The 22,401-nt window shown below is 44.1% G+C and overlaps 1 protein-coding gene across 2 annotated transcripts in view; it reads right to left on the bottom strand.

The window, feature by feature from the left end:
* The window catches only part of BCAP31 (B cell receptor associated protein 31), a 77,310-nt gene that overhangs the window by 42,175 nt on the left and 12,734 nt on the right, over positions 1–22,401 (bottom strand). For both annotated transcript variants that reach the window (XM_089674943.1, XM_089674944.1), the window contains exons 4-5: positions 17,480–17,624; positions 584–719 (exon numbers count right to left, since the gene is read on the bottom strand). In XM_089674943.1, the coding sequence (XP_089531069.1) occupies positions 584–719; positions 17,480–17,624 (281 nt within the window). The remainder of the gene's footprint in view (positions 1–583; positions 720–17,479; positions 17,625–22,401) is intronic.

Consider the following 22,401-nt stretch of genomic DNA (forward strand, 5'->3'; position numbering starts at 1 on the left):
TCTGGAGGAGAGGGCATTCCTAGGCAAGCTGAACCGGGAGATGATCAAAAAGAACTGAAATCCAATGAATGAAAGGAATGGGCCAGGGAAGAAAGTTCTAGATGATGCTGGAGGTCACCCAGCCAGGAAATGAGGCAGAATCACGCTCGCTGCAGCTTCAACTGCACATTATGAGAGGCTCACAGTGTGCAGTGAAATCAGAGTAAGCCATTTCAGTCCAGGAGAGGAGCTGGGACACCTGAGCAAGACTACAGGGAAGGCTGGAGGGAGGATTTAGCATAGGAAGCTTTGAAATGAAACCTCCAAGGGGTCCGCCACACCTCCTAGGATAGAATGAATTCACTTGGAGTAGCACCTACTGGTGAAGTCTAATACTGCAGTAACATACAGAAGGACAAGCAAGGAGAGGAGCTGTCACTACAACAGGAAGACTCAGGCAGTAACAATGACCTGGCAGAGCTTCTAACCCTTCCCTAATTTACTGAAGAAAAGTGCTTTCCTGACGGGAAATGAGGGGAATCTTCTCAATGGGGACAATATAAACCTAGCCAACAATCATTTCCTGCATGCCAATATCTGATACCTTCTTCAGTTTGTCATTCTCATCCATGAATTTTTTGGCGGCATCGCTTGCACTCTCAGCCTGTTTCTTGAAGGCCTCGTTGGATGCAATGATGGTGGCTTGCTTGGATATCAGGGTGACAAGGCGTCTCAGCAAGCTATGAAGGGAATAGAAGAAGGGGATTATGATCTCAAAGTGGAACTTTACCCATAACAACTTGATAAGAAATAAATGTTCCTTAGCAAGGACCATGCACACCACCTTAAAGTGATACTAACGTCTTGTTTTTTTGTTTTAAAATAACAAACATGTCATACTTACCTGTTCCATGCAGTGGTTTTGCACAGAGCAGCATGGAACCTCCTCTTGAGTCCCCCGCCTGCATTCCTGGCCCCTCCCTCCTATCGGGTACCCCCATACCAAGCACCTTGCTATGGGGGCACCAGAGCAGGCGTGCTCCTGAGCCGGGAGTTCTGCATGTTCATTCACACACAGAGCCGCAGGTCGAGCCCCGCCCCCTCCTGACTGGCTCACTGGCTCTTGCTGCTGCCTCAGCCAATCAGGAGTGAGAGTCCCCAGAGAACCAAGGCTCTCGCGGACATACCTGGAGCTTAGGAAAGCATAAGGGTCCTTTCACACGTTGTGGACCTGTTTAGCGGATCCGCTTGCTCAGCGGGGGGGATCTCTCAAGCGGATGACTGCTCTGTGTCTGCTCCACTGCTGCAGAGTAGACAGAGCTGCTCGCTCTCCTCAATGGGCAGTCGGTTGAAAACGGACCGCCTGTCCATTTTCATCCAATCCAACGAACGGAAGAGGAATTGGATCCCAATCTTTTTGGCGGCTATACTGTATATTGCATCAGTGAGGATTTTGTTTTTACTTGTGTTTATGTAAAGCATTGCATAAAATGTCAGAAAAATATAACCACATGTAAAACAATCATAACTGACATTTTATGCAGTGCTTTACATACTGTATCAGTTATGATTTCGTTTTTCACCTTTTTTATATAGTTTTGACATTTTATGCAATGCTTTACATAAACACAAGTAAAAACAAAATCATAACCGATGCAATGTATAGTAAGTAAAGCACTGCATAAAATGTCAAAACTATATAAAAAAGGTGAAAAACGAAATCATAACTGATACAATATACAGTAAGTAAAGCACCTGGTGGCGAAGTCTAGTACTGCAGATAGTTCATTCAAAGGATCATAGTACTAAAATTATTATTAAAAAAAACAAGCTGCAGCCTGCTGTTGCATTGTAAATAACTATGGAGAGACCCCCTTAGAGCCACGAAGAAGGAATCTGTTCCCCCATCCCCCCCCAAAGTAAAGCTGAACTGCAGAAATGATCTGTATTGCATAGTCACATTGGTCCAGCTTGGCACAATACAAGTATGCATATCTCCTTCCTAATGAGCCATTGGAATTATAGGAAAGGAGTACAAAAACATCAGGCCAACGGGTTTCGGAGAAAAGACTGTCCCTACTTCAGGGCCGTTGCTGCACTCTATTAAATGGGAAGGATTGCAGAGATCCCCCCCCCCCACCCTTTGCTTCCTCTTTCGTGACCTCATCTAATGAACGCGGCTAAATCCTTGATTCCTAGATTTTGGAAACAATCTGCTTGCCCAACACTTTCTGATTGGAAGAGGGAAGAAGATGCAATTGTGGAAGATGACCAATGGGTGCACATGGTTAGGAAGCAACATATGGCAGGGATGGATGTACTATTCCACTGACATAGCAGATACTGGATTATTTTTCTGTAGATTTGATACATTGCACACCCCTATGTTGTTGTTTCTACCCACCTGGGTGTTGTTCAATGTTCCTTGGACAGGGATTTTTGTGGTGTTTTTTTTTTCCCTTAGGCTGGCCATACATTATACAATTGTCTGCAGATTTTCTGCCCAATTTCCTTTAGATTTACCTTCAACTATGTAGTGCAAGGGCCTGCCTAATTGGATACAACTGAAAGTGTTGTTTAGGTTTGTCCTCCTATTATATGGTTTTTGGTAAATCTAAACCAAAAATCTGCAGATAATTGTATAATGTATGGCCAGCCTTACTCTGCCTTATTTCCCCTGTCTCTCTCGCTTTTTTTTTTTTTTTTTTATAGAGTGATTGCATTCTTGGGTGGCATCGGTACCCGGCTTACAAATCAACATTTATGTTTTTATCTGCTGCTGTACATCCTCTAGTACTATTTTTTTGTTTGTTTGCCTGGTCACTGTGAACGTATTTGGTGATAATTTTGTATAATCTAAAAATGTTAATAAAGATTGATTATTAAACAAAAAAAAAAATAAAAATAAAAAAAAGGGAAGGATTGCCACAACGATTAGATATATATGTCAGGTTTCAGAGGAAAAACTGGCAAAGTGACATTTGAGGTTCCAGGGGCAGCAATGGGCAACTGAGGAAGCGGACAAATTACTGTAGTAGTCAGTGCTGCTACGGGACAGATGTGAATTCCAGGACCTGTGTGAGCAGCTTCCCCTCTGTACATTGAACACAGGGAGCTCAGCTCAGCCGCCATTCACAGAACACCTTGTATTTATTTCAATGAATAAAAGGAATTCTCTTACTGAACAAGGGGGAGACTGTGACATCACTGCTTCGCCTCGCCGCCTCATCCAATCAGAGTATACCTTGTATTCATTGTAAATGATACAAGGTGTTCTATCAATGGCAGCGGGACCAAGCGAGTGACATCCTGTGTTCAGTGCGCAGAGGGGAAGCTGCCTGCATAGAACCGGAAGATAGCTATCACTGTAAAGGTGCGGACTACTACAGAGAATATCAGCTTCAGGTAGGAGATATGCGTACTTGCAGCGTGCCAAGCTGGACCAATGTAACTCCACAATACAGACAATTCCTGGAGTGTATTTTATTTATTTCAGGTACTTATATAGCACTGTCAATTTACGCAGCACTTTACATATATATTGCACATTCACATCAGTCCCTAACCCTCAAGGAGTGTACAATCTAAGGTCCCTAACTCACATTCATACATACACATACTAGGGCCAATTTAGACAGGATCCAATTAACCTACCAACATGTCTTTGGAGTGTGGGAGGAAACCGGAGTACCCGGAGGAAACCCAAGCAGGCACAGGGAGAACATGCAAACTCTAGGCAGGAGGTGCTGTGGCTGCGATTTGAACCAACGACCCGAGTACTGCCAGGTGGAAGTACTAACCACTTAGCCACTGTGCTGCCCTTTAACTTGTCAAGGAGGTCCAATGTGAAAACCAGCTCAGAGGAACATAGAAGGCTTACCTAGAGTAACAACAGGAATGCCAGGGTGCTTGCTCTGGGGATAGGGCTGTGCTTACCTGCCCGGGGATGTACAGGTGTTAGGTGTTCCATGCAATCCTGGGCAGGAGGTCCCATTAACGTAAACTGGGACACAGCCAATGCACAGACACAGTCGCTGAACAGGGACTTAATGGTGGACAGGCCGAGTGTAATGCAGGTCATAGACGGGGAGAAAACCGGCCAGTTTTTTTAAAAAAAAAAAAAACGAAAAAAAATCGGTCGTTCAATCGACAAACGTTACCATCCATTGGTTAAAAAAAAAATAATAATAATCGGCTGATTTTCGTCCCGTCTACGGCCAGCAAACATAATAGCAGTGTCTCTGCAGAGAGCTCCGCTATTATATTTGACATTTAAAAGTATAGCAACATTGTATCTATTTGTTCTTTCTTTGGTCACGACCCATGCGCATTTTTTTTAATTGGTAAAAAGATTGGCCGATTTGCCCATCATTGCTGTGAAAATCGGCCGATGAGCAAAATCGGCTTTTTTTTTTCAACATTACCGATTAAAAAAAAAGGGTCAAAAATCAAGAAAACCGGCTGACCAATTCAGCCACTAACGATCCAAAAATCGGCCAATTATTCTTTTGGATGAATTTTCAGCCGGTTTTCTCCCCGTCTATGGCCTGCACAAGAATACTAGCACTCTGTCCTGCCTGCTAATGTAAATTACATTCACTTTAGAAATCATATTTACAGAACAATGAGATTCAGACACTAAAGCCTTAACAACCCCCTGGGGGTGAATAAACCCTGCTGTGCATTCAACAGTCAGATGTAAATGGTATCTCACTGCTAGAGCCATAGTGAATGGAAGGATGAATGGTACTAAGTGACAAGCACAGCAAAATATATCAATAGTGCCATCTGCTGGACGTGTGCCAGCACTGTAAGGTCAGTGTTTCAGAGGAGTAAAGAACCGTTTTGGGATCTTAGATCACCAGTCTTCCATTTTTCCAGTATGACACACATTGTATATTTTACAAATATTCACAGTATGAAAACGAAAACAAAAACAAAAAAAAACAAAAACAAAAAAAACAAAAACACACAAAAAATGTTTTTTTAAATAAATCAATTTTATAATTGAATGGTTCCAATGTAAATGAACTAATAAAAACACTTCCAAGAAAAATCTTCATATCAGAAGTCCCCTCTTTCACATCAAAATCTCTTCCATCACATCAGACATATCCCCCTGTCAGAGTCCCCCCTTAAACATCAGAAGTTCCCCATCACAACTGAAGACCGCTTCACATCATAACCCCCATAAATCAGCATTCCCCCACAAGATCAGAGCTCCCCTTCAATATCAAAGTCACTCCTTCAATCAGAGTCTCCTTTTAACATTAGAAGCCAACCATCACATCAGAAGCTCCCCCATAACATAATCCCCCTCCCCACCCCCCCCAAAAAAGAGCCCCCTTTCAATATCAGAGTCCCGCCTTCAGAGTCCTCTTTTTGTATCAGAAGCTCCCCCTTCACATCATAACCCCTCTTTAATCAGAGTCCCCCCTTTCACATCAGAAGCTCCCCCATCATAACCCCTCTTTAATCAGTCCCCTGTCATATCATAACATCCCTTTAATCAGAGTTGCCCTCCACCCCTTTCACATCAGAAGCTCACCCATCACACCAGAGCCCCCTACCCCTTTCCCCCCAACAACATCACAACATTTCTTTCAATGTTAAAATCACTCCTTCGATCAAACTCCCCAATCATATCATAGCCCTCCATGCACATCAGAAGCTCCCCCATCACATCATAATCCCCCTTTAATCAGAGTCCCCCTTTCACATCAGAAGCTCACACATCACTCCCCCCCACAACATCACCCCCTTTCAATGTTAAGAGTCCCTCCTTCAGTCAAAGTTCACATCAGAGGCTTCTAACATCATATCAGAAGCCCCCCCATATCACATAACAAACCCTCTTCAATCAGAGTCTTGTGTTTTACATCAGCAGCCCCCCCCCCCCAATCACATCAGAGTTGCCATGGGCTGGGTAAAATCTTGCAGCAAGCCAAATGTGGCCCTATGGCCATAATTTAGAGACTCCTGTCTTTGGCAAACAAAAATGTAATAGACTAGGTTCCCACAATGGAGGAACAGAAAAGGCAGGATGAAAGTAAAAATGGGCATGTGCTTTGTCCGTATTGGAAATGCCTCTACTATTCCTGTGAACCAGCTCTCAATGTTGTGTTCTCAAGTCACAGAGGAAGGTAGGAGCACACTATTTTTCTGTCACATTAACAGGTATTTCTCTGTACTGGAGACAAAAAGGGACAAAGTATTGGGCCAGCCCTCCAAATCATGTGATTCAGGTGTTCCAATTCCCTCCATGGCCACAGGTGTATACAATCAAGCCCCTAGGCATGCAGACTGCTTCTACAAACATTTGTGAAAGAATGGGTCGCTCTCAGGAGCTCAGTGAATTCAAGCGTGGTACCATGATAGGTTGCCACTTGTGCAATAAGTCCATCCGTGACATTTCCTGGCTACTAAATATTCCACACTCAACTGTTAGTGGTATTATAACACAGTGGAAGCAATTGGGAACAACAGCAACCCATCAACCAAGTGTTAGGCCACGTCACATGACAGAGCGGGGTCAGCGCATGATGAAGCGCACAGTGCGCAGAAGTCACCAACTGTCTGCAGAGTCAGTAGCTAAAGACCTCCAAACTTGATGTGGCCTTCAGATTAGCATAACAACAGTGCGTAGAGAGCTTCATGGAATGGGTTTACATGGCCAAGCAGCTGCATCCAAGCCTTACATCACCAAGTGCAATGCAAAGCGTCGGATGCCGTGGTGTAAAGCACGCCGCCACTGGACTCTAGAGCAGTAGAGATATGTTCTCTGGAGTGACCAATCACGCTTCACTGTCTGGCAATCTGATGGACGTGTGGGTTTGGCAGTTGCCAGAAAGGTACTTGCCTGACTGCATTGTGTAAAGTTTGGTGGAGGGGGGATTATGGTGTGGGGTTGTTTTTCAGGGGTTTGGCTTGGCCCCCTAGTTCCAGTGAAGGGAACTCGCAAGGCGTCAGCATACCAAGACATTTTGGACAATTTCATGCTCCCAACTTTGTGGGAAGAGTTTGAGGATGGCCCCTTCCTGTACCAACATGACTGCGCTCCAGTGCACAAAGCAAAGTCCATAAAGACATGGATGAGCAGGTTTGGGTTGGAGGAACTTGACTGGCCTGCACAGAGTCCTGACCTCAACCCCATAGAACACCTTTGGGATGAATTAGAGCGGAGACAGAGCCAGGCCTCCTCCCCCGACATCAGTGCCTGACCTCACAAATGTGCTTCCGGTAGAATGGTCAAACCTTCCCATAGACACACTCCTAAACCTTGTGGACGGCCTTCCCAGAAGAGTTGAAGCTGTTATAGCTGCAAAGGGCGGGGCCAACTCAATATTGAACCCTACGGACTAAGACTGGGATCAGATATATCTATCTATCTATAGATATATCTATCTATCTATCTATATATGCACACACATACATACATATGCATACATATACACGCACACATATACACACACACATGCATACAGCGCTGCGTAATTGGTGGTGCTATAGATGTACCTGTAATAAATAAATAAAATGCTACACTATAACATATTTGAAGGGATGAGTGTGCCCCCCCCACCCTCACTGTGGCCTGCAGGCTCCTCTAATGGCTCTTGGGAGCAGCAGGACAGGATGTACCCAGGGTCTTGGCAGTGAGGGGGGGGGGGGGGGGTAAGGGGCCAACGTGCTAAAAAGGTACATATTCTTCCCATTTATTTATTATACTGGCTGCCAGGATGGTTATGGGATATGTACCGCAGTTATGCGAGAATTTTCCAAAATATGATGAAAAAAAAATGTTCCCTCTACGCCTTTTTTCACACATTCATTCTAAATTTAACCCATAGGTGTAAGAATAAAAGCTCAGCAACATATAGAATTTAATTGGGTGGATACTTCTGCTGACTGTTGGACAGCCAAGTACGAAGTGACTATTTATTTGAAATAGGCATTTGTAGTGAAGGAATGAACAGCCTGATGACATCAGTTTGGCTGTGCCAGCCTGTTTATTTACTGAACTGACAGGCTGAGTTTTGACAGATAAACATTTTTACAGTATGTTCTCAGAGCAGAAAGTTCCTGGACAGCCAAGCCTCTTATTTCCAAGAATATTAGTGATGGAGTAGAGCACACGGAGCCAATAAACACAACTGACTGGAACAGCCGGGTACAGGCGCCTAGAAATCGCCATCCTGGGGGAGTAGTTGGTTTTACTCAACTTGGATGAATAAGAATCTGTTTCCACGAGGCTGCGAAAGCACATCGCTGAGTGTAAATAAAAGCAGGACGGCTTTAAAGGAAACCTCCACTGACAGAAGTATGGAGGCCACCATTCCGCTGACCATGCCAATTAAAGTGGACTTTATTGTACAATGCCATGTCTGCTTTTAGGCCTCATGTACAGTTGCTTCAAAATGTGGCATTGGACATGTTTATTTTTTCTTTTTTGTGTTCTCAATGCCAATCAAAGCACCTCTTACTAAATAAAGTAGTTACCTTACAGTCCTATTCACACTGTTGTGTTTGCTTTATTTATAAAATTACACCTCATGTCACTTTCTTGGTGTTTCAAAGCTTCTCCAAAACCTCCATAGAAGTCTATCACAACGCTCACTAACAGAACCTGTAGCTTTTAAGGGACGTTTATTTAGAATTAGTTTCACCTTTGTTTTTGAGGTATTGGAGATATGAGACATCCCAGGATGCAGTGAATACAGTGAAAATACAGCAAGCGAGCCAGAGAGACGTCATCAACAGTCACTTCAGGGTCATGTGTAAATATTATGGAAGTATCTGGTGTAGATGTCACATCTGGTGCACAGCAGCAGAAAGGTGAGCGGGGTCCAGACTAGCAGACAGCACAGGCGGTGCTTAGTATGGGACCGCTATAGTGGAAGGTGAACAAGGACCATAGAGAGTACTGAGCAGCAGAGCTGGGGGACCAGAGCAGGAGAAACTAGCAGATGTCACACGTGGTGCACAGCATGGGAGCAATATAGCGGGAGGTGAGTGGGGATCAGAGAGAGAGGAAGAGCAGCAAACCGGGGAATCAGCAGAGCTGAAGGCTTCTACTGAGCAGGGGATCAGCAGAGATGGGGGGGTACTACTAAGCAGAAAATCTGCTGAATGAGAATATAAATAAAAAAACTGTGGAACGAGGGTACGAACGAGCTGGGGATCTGCTCAACAAGGGTACGAACGAGCTGGGGATCTGCTCAACAAGGGTACGAACGAGCTGGGGATCTGCTCAACAAGGGTACGAACGAGCTGGGGATCTGCTCAACAAGGGTACGAACGAGCTGGGGATCTGCTCAACAAGGGTACGAACGAGCTGGGGATCTGCTCAACAAGGGTACGAACGAGCTGGGGATCTGCTCAACAAGGGTACGAACGAGCTGGGGATCTGCTCAACAAGGGTACGAACGAGCTGGGGATCTGCTCAACAAGGGTACGAACGAGCTGGGGATCTGCTCAAACAAGGGTACGAACGAGCTGGGGATCTGCTCAACAAGGGTACGAACGAGCTGGGGATCTGCTCAACAAGGGTACGAACGAGCTGGGGATCTGCTCAACAAGGGTACGAACGAGCTGGGGATCTGCTCAACAAGGGTACGAACGAGCTGGGGATCTGCTCAACAAGGGTACGAACGAGCTGGGGATCTGCTCAACAAGGGTACGAACGAGCTGGGGATCTGCTCAACAAGGGTACGAACGAGCTGGGGATCTGCTCAACAAGGGTACGAACGAGCTGGGGATCTGCTCAACAAGGGTACGAACGAGCTGGGGATCTGCTCAACAAGGGTACGAACGAGCTGGGGATCTGCTGAACGAGGGTACGAACGAGCTGGGGATCTGCTGAACGAGGGTACGAACGAGCTGGGGATCTGCAGAGTGGGGGTGCTACTACTGAAAATAGACCAATACAGGGCATTTGCCAAGCTTTATTAAAGGAACCCAGAAACATCGCCAAAGAAACACAAACACATCATAAAAGCATGTTGAAGTGGTAGGCACTTTGATGTGTGTGTTAAAAGTAGATGCAAGTGTACATGAGCTCTAAATTTCCAAACCCCCTCCCTCTGTGAAAATCACCAGCTGAAAGTATGTGAGGTTTTGAGATATATTGCTGCCTAGGAGGACTGGACACTGGCAAACAAACAAACTGTAGGCTAGCCCAGGATAACCCCTCATAGTACATGAATGTCTCAGGTTTTGTATCAAAGCAGTACAGACAACATGATCATAAACACAGGGGAATGGGATCCCTCTCTCAATGGACTCCTAGAAAGTGGTTTTATTGCAAGCAAAAAATCCTACTTTCTTTCACGTCCATTAAAGGACACCGAGAGAGTCCATTGAGAGGCAGTCCAACTGAGGGGTAGGTAACTCAACAAAACACATGTTAAAAGGACTAAAAAAATCAACAAATTGGGAGACAGTTTAAAGAGCCATCTGAAGGAGTTTATGCCATGAACTGACTTCAGATGAGGCAGCAACATCCACCTGGTAGAACCGAAGAGAATGTGTGAACAGAAGAGAAGGTGGCAGCCTTGCAAATCAGGGAAACAGTTGTTTGATCTCGAAAAGCCAAAGAAGCACTGAAATATTTAGCAGAGTGTAGAGTGATTCAATAGAGAGAAGGTGGAACGAGAAACCAGTACACTCTTATGGGGGCAAACCAGAATGACAAAAAGAGGATCAGTCTTTCTGAAAGAAGCAGTGGCTGAGAGATAGACTATCACAGCCCAAATCACAACCAGACAAAAGGAGGGAAATTTTCTTTTTGGTGAACTAAAACTAGACAGAGGGATGGAGGAACAATGTCCTGGTTCAGGTAAAAATCAGAAGGAAATCCTGTGCCTCAACACTACCTTGTGCCTTTGCAAAACCAGAAAAGGTTCCTTGCAGCATAAGACTGCCATTTTAGACACTCGTGTCACAGGAGGTGATGGCCACAACCACTAACAAGGAATAAGGTTCCAGAGATGCCCATCTTTAAAAAACTGGGCTTCCACATACCATTAAAGCCAACGACCTTGAAGCAAGATGGTAAATCAGTCCTTGAGGCAAAAATATCCATAGGATCTGGTAGAGCCCACAGGGTGTGTGCTAGGAGTCCTAGGTCTGCATAGCACATCTGTCTGGGCCAGTACAGAACAGTGAGGATCACCAGAATGTCCTCCGACCAGATCTTACAAAGCAGATGTGGAAGAAGTTTCAATGGAGGAAAGGCATAAATCAGGGGAGTACTGGTGCCATGGAGCCACCAGAGCATCCACTGCTTCTGCTAGAAGATCCCTGTAGCTGAAGAAAACCTGTTCAGCTGGTTGTGGAACCTGGAGGCCAAGAAGTCTACATCTGGCAATCCCCCACCTGTGACACAGGTCCTAGAACACCTTCAGATGTAGGGGCCAAATGCTGCCAACTGAGAATGTTCCTGTCAGCTGTCCACACCATTATAGTACACAGCCAAGAAGGCTGGAGATTGAAGTTATGCCCAAGACAGGATGTGAACTACCTCGCCATGGAAAGATTTCTGGTTCCTCCCTGATGGTTGATGCATGACACGCTGTAGTGTTGATCAACCGAAACCAGATTAGATGACCCTCCAGCAGGATGGTCCAACTCTGCAAAAACTCTGAAACAAAAATTGCCCCCAGCTCCAGTACATTGATTGAGAGAGGAGACTAGTTTGATGATCGAGTCTCCTACAATGACTGGGTGCCCAGGACTCCTCCCTAGCCTAATAAGCTGGCATCCGGCATGAGGATCTTTGAGAAGACAGGGTCGAAGAACTAACCTGATATCAAAGCCAGATTCCTGAGTCACTAAACCAGGGGCAACCTGGTTCTCAACACTAAATGAATCGGTCTGTCCAGGGAGTAGACTGACTTGTCCCACAACAGAATATTGCATTGGAGAGATTGGAATGAAACTGGGCTAATAGGACTACTTTAAAAGGAGGCTTCCATTAGACACAATCAGAATCAGAGATAATACTGGGGGTCAGCATCTTATATCCTGTGCACACTGAGAATATCGGAAGATATATCATCCATTTTTTTTGCCTGTAGTCTCATATCGAATATGAAGAGGTTACTAAAGAAACAAAAATTCTTGTACAACAGAAAGAAGATTCAGAAGTGATGTAATGTATTTGTATTGTATTTTCAGACGAAATTTGTACGGATTAAATGAAAATGATATGATTTGGTATCGTACAAGAAAAAATGTTGTGCTTGTCCCTTTAAATAATTTTGGACAAAAGCTGTGTATTAACGATCAAATTACCATATGATTGCTTCAAAACTTCAAAAGCGGTATTTTTTGCATGATTTTCTGGTCGTATGTACTAGTGTGCACCCAAGATGCATATTAGAAACCAAAGGGCAGAGTCATAAACTGGTACTGTGAGGGTTGAAGTGCCTAGTCCTTAATGTCCAGAAAAGCTAAAATATTTCTCTGGTAAAGGGAAGCGATGACAAGCCTGGTGGATTCCACACAGAAATTCTGAGCATGAATGAACACATCCAGTGCTTATGAGATCGAACATGGGGTGGATGCACCCTTCAGTTTTAGGAACAGTGAACAGGTTAGTGCAAAATCCATGAAAATGTTCTACCACAGGACCTAAAGCAATGACAACTTGATCCAGAAAAGCCAAGAGGGTTTGATGCATTTCTGCTCATCTGTGTGATGACACAAGCAGGAGGTGAGAACCCAAGGAGTGTCTTTCCAAGTACCATAAAGGTGATCAAACATTCCCCAACTCTGGAAACAAGGGGGCACCTTCATATTGAGGAAAGTTCATCTTAGGATTTGACAGATTTTAAGCCTGAGACCTTTTCAGTGGACTGGGAGAGACAATTGGGGGTTCTCTACGTAGATGGTGAAGGAGTGGAAAAACAAGGGGTTGTTTAACAGATAGGAATGCGTCTTTGCAGTCTCTGTTCTTCAATGCTTCTGCCACTGAGGAAGAAGGGTACTCTTGTCACCAATAGCGTACTTTATAATGGTACCCAGAGAATGGGAACAGAGACAATGTCCCTCAAAGGCCATGCGGATCAGACATTTATTAGATCTGCGTTCCATAGTCCACCACTTTAACCAAAGTGGCCTCTGCACATCTGACCATTCCAGAGATGAAAATTAAACCCTCAGCTGGCCATCACAACTGGAGCTTAAAGTGGAATCCATTTGTTCCAAACAACTATAATCAGGAGATCAACCACAGCAGTGACAAGGTCTTCTTAGGGACTTTGACCTTTCAGCCAGGGCTTGGCACAGTATAGACACAGACAGGGACGGATTGACAACTCATGGGGCCCCCGGGAAAAGGGGATCATGGGGCCCCTGTGTCCTTGCCCAAACTCAAAAAAGCCTATGAAAAAGGTACCAGGGGCATCTCATGGGGCCCCCTACTGACCCCGGGCCCTCAGGCAGTGCCCGAGTTTCCAAATGGTCAGTCCGCCCCTAGTCACAGCAAAGACATAAGGAAGAGCAGGACCTGTCACTGAGAATAGAGATGGCTTCCAACCATTCACAAAAACACATGCCAGTAGCTAGTACCCTAGTCTCTCAGACTACTGAGAACACACCTGCCTGCAAGTCCTGGGAAGGAGACAGACTACAGTACTAGCTCCTGGCTTTTGTTGTGCGCTGGTGTTTTTCATAACCTCCCTGGCGGTATTCCCGAGTGTAGCTCGGGGTAAAGTTTCAGTACCACAAGCGGTAACCCTGAGCTAAACTCGGGCTTACCATGCGGCGCAGCTCCGGGATCTGTTCTTCTCTTACCGTGTCCTGCGCTCCCGCGATGTCCCTCCTGCAGTGTCCCCTCTAATGTCCTCTGGCAGATGCCGGCATCTATCTTCTGGGTTCCGTCCCCTGCGACGTCGGGACGTACGGGGGGCAGAACCGGCAGGAAATTTAAAAGTGACAAAAAGTGACATTCACTAAATTCACATAGTAAAACATTACTGTATCAAACCATTTCACATACATTTTGTTCCGAGTGCTTTGTCCTGTGCCCTGCCTACATTTTTACTGTTCTTTCTGCCTGGAAACTGAGAAACGTCCATGGTGTCCAAAAAGCATCCCTTTAGGTCAAAATCAGTTTTAGACCAGCTAGAGAAAAGCGATAGTAAATCAGAACCACTTGCAGATTTGAGTGATAATGATTCGTCGGGAAATTCGTCATCAGACACTGAAAACGATTTTGCGACTTTGCTCAGTGATGTGCGAACTTGGCGCTCGATTTCAAATTTCAGTTGTTTTGGTTTGATTATATTATTGAATTAAAATTATTATATTTTTAATGATTATTTATTAAATTATAATTTATGATTTCTTGTTTCAAATTTTAACATACCCGGGATGTTTACTAGACTCTTGTTCGGACAGATTTCAGTGAGTTATTCCTAAAAATTAAAGGCCTACAATAAAAAAATACATATTTCCATGCAAAAAAATGTACCGCTTTGAGCACAGAAATATGGACATAATCAGACCGCTAGGGAGGTTAATGACACTGCTCGTGCCCAGACTGCTGTCTTTCACAAAACAAGCTGGCAGCTACTACTGTACTCCCTCTGTGTGCCCCACCACCCTCTTATATGTGTCTGTCAGACTTCAATACAATTCATCTCCTTGCTAGCAGTATAGTCGGACAGTGGTGTGTGTGTGGGAATGGAATGGTGGTGAGCTGTTAACCATGCTAGCTTAGCAACCGAGGGACAGTTTACAACAGGACCACGTGCCCTTTGATTTCTCCTCCTATCATCATACTCCTGGTCAGAACACCTGCATGCCGCATACCTGAATTTGACAATAATCCTTGGCAACACTCCGACCGAGAGAGGAAGGAAAAGCAATAGTAGCCAACCATGTGTGCTACATGCAAATATGCTGATAAGGAAAACACTGAGATGACCTCATCTTTCTGTTGTGCTTTCACTTTCCAGTCAACAGGTTGGGGATGGAAAAATGACACCAGTAAACTTTTTCTACAGTCTACAACAGGGGTCTCTAAACTATGGTCCTCCAGGTGTTGAGGAACTGCAAGTCACACGAGGCCTTGCAAGACTGACCACAGGCAAGACTCCCAGAGGCAGATCATGATGGGACTTGTAGCACTTCAACAGCTGAAGGTCCATAGTTTGGAGACCCCTGGTCTACAACTATAACAGAGAAAATGGTGTCATCTGCCTAGATGTGCTCTTGTGCTGAGCTCATTCACCCGGGGCATACATACATGTACACCTGTGGAGGGCCATGTCTACCAGCACAGGCATTCCGTGTATCCCTGTGCAGGCAGTCCCATTGCTATTGTAACAGATTTTGGTTTTATCTGATGCTTTGCAAGCCAGGAGAGATATGGGGTCTAATAGACCCCAGATATCTCCAAAAAGAGAAACGATCACGGCCCATGCTATCACAAGGGATGTTGTTCATGAAAAAAAATAAATATAAAAAGTAGCACCCCCGTCCTACCATTCTAGCACGCAAAGGCCAACACGTGTCCATTCAGCATACACAAACGCAGATTGCACCACATGAGAGGTATTGCCACGAATGTCAGAGCAATAGCAATAACTCTAGGACCAGACCTAATTAAAATCTAAATTAGTAACCTGCAAAGGCTTTTAAAGTGTCACCAATGGAGATTTTTAAATACTGTAGTTTGTGGCCATTCCATGAGCGTGCGCAATTTTAAAGCGTGACATGTTTGATATGTATATACTCGGCAGAACAGCTTTTATATTTTATTAAGCAATTGGGTATTATATTGTGTTTTTGTGCATTAAAATTTATTAAAAAGTGTATTTTTTTTCCCAAAATTTGTATGTGAAAATCCACTGTGCAAATACCAGGAGACAAAAAAATTGCAACACCCACCATTTTATTCTATAGGGCTTCCACGTAAAAAAAATATTTAATATTTGAGGGTTTCAAGTAATTTTCTAGCAAAAAAAAAAAAAAATGCAGATTTTTACATGTACTGTATGTGAGAAGTGTCAGAATTGGCGTGGGGGTCAAGTGGTTAACTGTATACGAGATGTGTCCAGAATAGAATGAGAATGAAGTTCCTATGTTTGAGAAGGGCTCTTCCTGGCATAGATTCAAAAATATGTTGGAAACATTTAGAGATTTTGGTCCATATTGACATGATAGCATCACGCAGTTGCTGCAGATTTGTCGGCTGCACATCCATGATGCTAATCTGCCATTCCACCACATCCCAAAGGTGCTCTATTGGATGGAGATCCGGTGACTGTGGAGGCCATTGGAGTACAGTGATCTCATGGTCATGTGCAAGAAACCAGTTTGAAATGATTTGAGCTTTGTGATATTGTGCATTATCCTGCTGGAAGGAGCCATCAGAAGATGGGTACACTGGAGTCATAAAGGGATGGACATGGTCAGCAACAATTCTCAGGTAGGCCGCGGCATTAAAACGATGCTCAATTGGTACTAAGGGGCCCAAAGTGTGCCAAGAAAATATCCTCCACACTATTACACCACCAGCCTGAACCGTTGATACAAGGCAGGATGAATCCATGCTTACATGTTGTTTACGCCAAATTCTGACCCTACCATCTGAGTGTCGCACCTGAAATCGAGACTCATCAGACCAGGCAACGTTTTTTCCAATTTTCTATTGTCCAATTTTGGTGAGCCTGTGTGAATTATAGCCTTCATTTCCTGTTCTTAGCTGACAGGAGTGGCACTCAGTGTGGTCTTCTGCTGCTGTAGCCCATCTGCTTCAAGGTTCAACATGTTGTGCGTTCAGAGATGGTATTCTACATACCTTGGTTGTAATGAGTGGTTATTCGAGATACTGTTGCCTTTCTATCATCTTAAACCAGTCTGTCCATTCTCCTCTGACAAGGCATTTTCATCCACACAACTGCCACTTACTGGATATTTTTTCTTTTTCAGACCAATCTCTGTAAACCCTAGAGATGGTTGTGCATGAAAATCCCAATAGATCAGCAGTATTTTAAATAATCAGAAAAGCCCGTCTGGCACCAACAACCATGCCATGTTCAAAGTCATTTAAATCCCCTTTCTTCCCCATTCTGATGCTCGGTTTGAACTTCAGCAAGTTGTCTTCACCTTGTCTAGATGCCTAAATGCATTGAGTTGCTGCCATGTGATTGGTTGATTAGCAATTTGCGCTATCAGGCAATTGAAGAGGTGTACCTAAATAAAGTGGCCGGTGAGTGTATATTTTCATTATTTTCTGGAAACACCTCGTACTCTTGAATAAAGACATGTAGGAGGTTCAAAAAAGATTGAGGGGTAAAGGAAAAGTAGAACAGACAAGACCTGAAGGGAAAACAAAAGGCATCCAACAGTGTAAAACATATCAGACTTCTGATAGACAAAGGCAAAAAATCCTAAGAGCTTTTACTGCCTCCGTGTGGTCACACCACACCACAGCACAGCTTCTAAAAAGACTAGTTACAGAGGGAATCAGATGGAGAATGTCAATACTCACAAAGCCAGCAGGAGGGAGAATCCAGCGATGTAAAGGTTACGTTGGGCTCTGAACAGCTTCATATGGATATGCTCCACAGCCACTGGGTTGTTCTTGAGGTCCACCTGATCCCCAACACCATACTTCTGGATCTCCCGAAATGCATCTATAAGAAGAAGGAACTTTGTGATGGAAGGGCTGTGTACCCCCTTATAGAACAGAGCACCTTGCACAATACAACTGTGTAATAACTGATTTTTGAGGACTCTTTAACATTACTTAATTACCTCCCGCCTGCCCTATAGTAATGGCATGCAAGGTGGTTCTCTCGTTCTGGGAGGAAGTCATATGATGTCCTCCCATTCTAACCGTGCATGCACGGTGATCGGCGATGCGCTGTGTCCCTCAGACTCAGCGGATCACTGATCCACGGAAAGAGCCGAAGACGTCGGCTCGGTCGTGTGATCAGCTGTGTCCAATCACAGCTGATCACATGTAAACAGGGAAATGCCGGTTATCGGCATTTCTCTCCTCTCGAGCTGTCACGCTGACAGATGAGAGGAGAGCCAGTAATCGGCATTCTGCGGAGGGGACATCTACACTGATCATCAGAGCACTGATGATCAGTGTAGCCCCAGCAGTGCCATCTGTCAGTGCTCATCAGTACCACGTGCCAGTGCCCATCAGTGCCACATATCAGTGGTTCAAATCCCAACCACGGCACCACCTGCTTGGAGTTTGCATGTTCCCCTGTGCCTGCGTGGGTTTCCTCCAGATACTCCGGTTTCCTCCCACACTCCAAAGACATGCTGGTAGTTTAATTGGTTCCTGTCTTAATTGGTCCTAGTATGTGTACAGTATGTATGAATGTAGGTTAGGGACCTTAGATTGTACGCCTCTTGAGGGTTAGGGACTGATGTGAATGTACTATATATATATATATATATATATAGCGCTGTGTAAATTGATGACACTATATAAGTACCTGAAATAATAAAGGGTGTTTGCTACTACATCCATTTTTGCTACACTTAATTGGTTTTTGATATATTATTTACTTTCTTTACAGTGCCACACTACACACAATTTTTTCTTTGACCCAATAGGTTGTGTTTTGCCTCTTGGTAATGCTCATCGTTTCATCACCTCCATGTCAGCACGAGAGGAGAGAAATGCCTATAACCGACATTTTCCTGTTTTCATGTCATCAGCTGTGATTGGACACAGCTGATCACATGACCGAGCTGACATCTTCGGCTCTTTCCATGATCGGTGATCCGCTGTGTCCGAGGGATACAGCGCACCGCCGATCACCGCGCTGCGTGCTCCCTGAGCCGCGCATGTGTGGTGAGAATGGGAGGACGTCATATGATGTCCTCCCAGAATGAGAGAACCACCTTGCGCCCGTCATTGAACTATATGGCGGGCGGGAGCTGGTTAAAGTGGAGTTCCAGCTGTTTTTGTGTTTAGTAAAAGTCAGCAGTTACAAAAACTGTAGCTGCTGACTAAATAAACACACACTTACCTGTCCCGGGATCCAGCAATGTTCTCACCCATGCCGTCTCTTCTCTCCTTCTGTCCTCCATGGCGCCGGCCTCTCTACTGTGGGCACCAGAGTGTGACAGCTTGCAGCTTCACAGCTTGGTGCCCACTGCGCATGCGCGAGTCACGCCGTGCCTGACGAATCAGAATTGCTCCAATCTGTCTTGTAAGCACTGCAGGAAGCAGAGGGTGAAGAGCGGAGATTTCAGATCCCTAGACCACTAAATAGGCTGCATGGGTACTGAAAGCTCATCACCCACAGATGTAAGTACAGCGGGAACCAGGGGGAATGTGGGGAGGATCTATGGTGTTCATTCACCTTTTCATTTATTTTTTCTTTAAAAAGGTGAACTTACACTTTAACTAACACATTATTTTTTTTTTGGACAAACAAGGCTTTTTGGTGATGTGGTCTTTCAAAAGTAATTATTATTACTGCAATCCCTAGAAAAAAAAAAAAAAGAGACCAAAAAAAAAGACAAATTAGGTGTTTTTTTTATGTGACACTATAAAAATATGAATAAAAAATAAACAAAAATGAAAAGTGTAAAAAAAACAAAAAAATATTTAAAATATAGAAATGAAAAATAAAAAGGAAAATAAAAGATAAAGCAAGCAGGGGAAGGAAGATATAATTAGGGCGGATTAGGGTAAACTAAGGGTTCAGTAGGGGTTACATAGGAACATTTTTTTTCTTTTTTTGACTTGTCAGTTTGCCTTTACTGAAAAAATATTCAGAAATAAGCTTGTCCCTTTGATCTGTAGATGAATTAAAATGAGCAAATAAAAAAAAAAAAAAAAAAAAGGCCACAATGCTACTTTTTGTATCTCTCCTCTGAACAAAAAGAAAATGCATTTGGCTCGAGTGCAGCAACTGTATAAGTAAAGAAGAGATACAATGAATAGAATGAAGATGCCATTTACAAACTGAAGAAATTCTTCTATTAAATTAGGAAACCGAGAGAATTTGAAGTAGCTACTGAATCAATGGTACATTAGCATTGAGTGGGAACAGAATTACAGTCAATATGTTTGAGCATCCAGAGTAAGGAATTCTGCATAAAAACGAAGGACTTATTCATAAAGGAGCACTGACCCATATACCCGTGTGAATGGCTGTCTTCGGCTGCCCCGGATGCACAGGTATTCCATGCAGGCCACCCTCTGCACAGACTTCCACAAGCATCCCACATCTGTGCAGGTCTGCTGCACAAATCAGATGCGGTCTGTCAAGACCTGCCACTGTTTTTACTTTTGATTCTACTGTTTCAATCATATGCAGATGAAAGGGAGGAGCTTACATTTGCATATGATTTCAGTAAAAGCAAAGTGACAAGTAAAAAAGAAAAAGAAAGAAAGAAAACAAACAAAAAAGTTCCTATGTAACCCTAATAAACCCTTAGCTCACCCCTACATGGCTCTAATGAACTCCTCCTTCCCCTTCTCCCCTTAACTATAATTCCATTGATGTTGTTTTTGGTATTTGCATTTTTCTTTTCAATTTTTCTCACCAGCAATTTGTTTACATTTTTATGGTGTCGGAAAAAAAAAACAAGAAAAAACCCCCCAAAATAACAAGAAGTACAAATTAATTACGGTAAATAAGCTTTAATTTGTAAATAACGAGCCAATGCTTTGTGCCAGAATCATAATTTAAAGTGGTTATAAAGGCTCAAGGTTTTTAACCTTCATCCATTCTATACATCAGGGGTGTCAAACTGGCGGACCTTCAGCTGTTGCGAAACTACAAGTCCCATCATGCCTCTGCCTTTGGGAGTCGTGCTTGTAACTGTCAATCTTGCAATGTCTCATGGGACTTGAAGTTTGCCAACAGCTGGAGGGCCGCCTGTGCTATACATGAAGGTAAAAAAACCTTATATGTGCAGCATCCCCCCCACCCAATACTTAACTGAGCCCCATCTCAATCCATTGATAAGCACAAGAGCCTCGGCTGTCCCGGGTCTCTCTCTCCTCACTGGCTAAGACAGTAGCGGGACCACTGGCTATTGCTACTGTCAATCACTGCCAGCGAACCAATGAGGAGATAGCAGGGGTGGGGTCGAGCCGTGTGTGTTTCAATGGACGTAGAGAAGAAGCATAAAAGTGAGCCTGCTCAGATGCCCCCATAGCAAGCTGCTTGCTGTGGGGGCACTTGGCAAGTGGAAGGGGTCAGGAGCGCAGACAGGACCCGAGAACAGGAAGATCGGAGCTGCTCTGTGCAAAACCATTACATAGAGCAGGTCAGTATAACATGTTTGTAAAAGCTCTGGGTTTTTTTTTTGTTTTTTAACCGCCTCCCGCCTGCCATATAAGGAAATGACGAGCAGGAGGTGGTTCGCTCGTTCTGGGAGGACGTCATATGACATCCTCCCACTGTAACTGTGCATGCGCGCCCTTGGCGGTGCGTGGCGATCAGTGGTGCGCTGTGTCCCTGGGACACAGAGAATCACCGATCACTGTAAAGAGCCGATGACGGCGGCTCTGTTGTGTGATCAGCTGTGTCCAATCACAGTTTATCACACGTAAACAGGAAATGCCGGTTATCAGCAGTCCTCTCCTCATGCTGACAGCTCGTGAGGAGAGGGGAGCCAGTAATCATCATTCCTCAGATGGCACTGATGATCAGTGTAGCCTCATCAGTGCCACTTGTCAGTGCCCATCAATACCACATATCAGTGCCTACCAGTGCACATGAATGCCACATATCAGTGCCCATCACAGCTGCCTTTCATTTCTGCCTATCAATGCCAGTCAGTGTCACCTATCAGTGCCCCTCAGTGCCGCCTATCAGTGCCCATCAATCCCACCTATCAGTGCCGCCTCATTAGCGCACATCAGTGAAGGAGAAAAATTACCTATTTAAAAAATTTTATAACAGAAACGAAGAAAACAAATGTTTTTTCTCCCAAAAAGAAAGCTGAAAATTGGCCTGGGCAGGAAGGGGGTGACAGCGCCTGGTAGGCAAGTGGTTAATAATCATTTTAAACATTTTGTGATTTTGTATTTTATTCCTATTTTTAAGTTCATTTATTTTTATAGTACCAGGCCTTAAAAAAAAAAAAACACAAAAAAACCCCACAAAAATCTTTAATTGTAAAATACTTTGTGCCAAAATCATAATTTGAATGTCATTTAAAACAGGACAAAATCTAGAATAAAGATTATACTTGATTAACTCTTGTGTTGTAGAGATCTGAGAGTGGACGTGGTTGAGCAATTTAGCAAAAAAGACACTTGGTGGAGCAGAAACACTCAATTCACAAAATTGCTGTGTATTGTCAGCCCAAAAAAGGGCTTAAGCGCCAAGAGTGCTAAGCACTTAGGCGCTAAGTGCTTAGCTCTTCAGCCTAGCAGCACAATAGTTGTCAGTTCGAATCTCAGCCAAGGCACTTTCTGCCTGG

This window comes from Staurois parvus, unplaced genomic scaffold (assembly GCF_062004578.1).
Source record: "Staurois parvus isolate SC_StPar_1 unplaced genomic scaffold, SC_StPar_1.0 ptg000154l, whole genome shotgun sequence".
NCBI classification, from domain to species: domain Eukaryota; kingdom Metazoa; phylum Chordata; class Amphibia; order Anura; family Ranidae; genus Staurois; species Staurois parvus.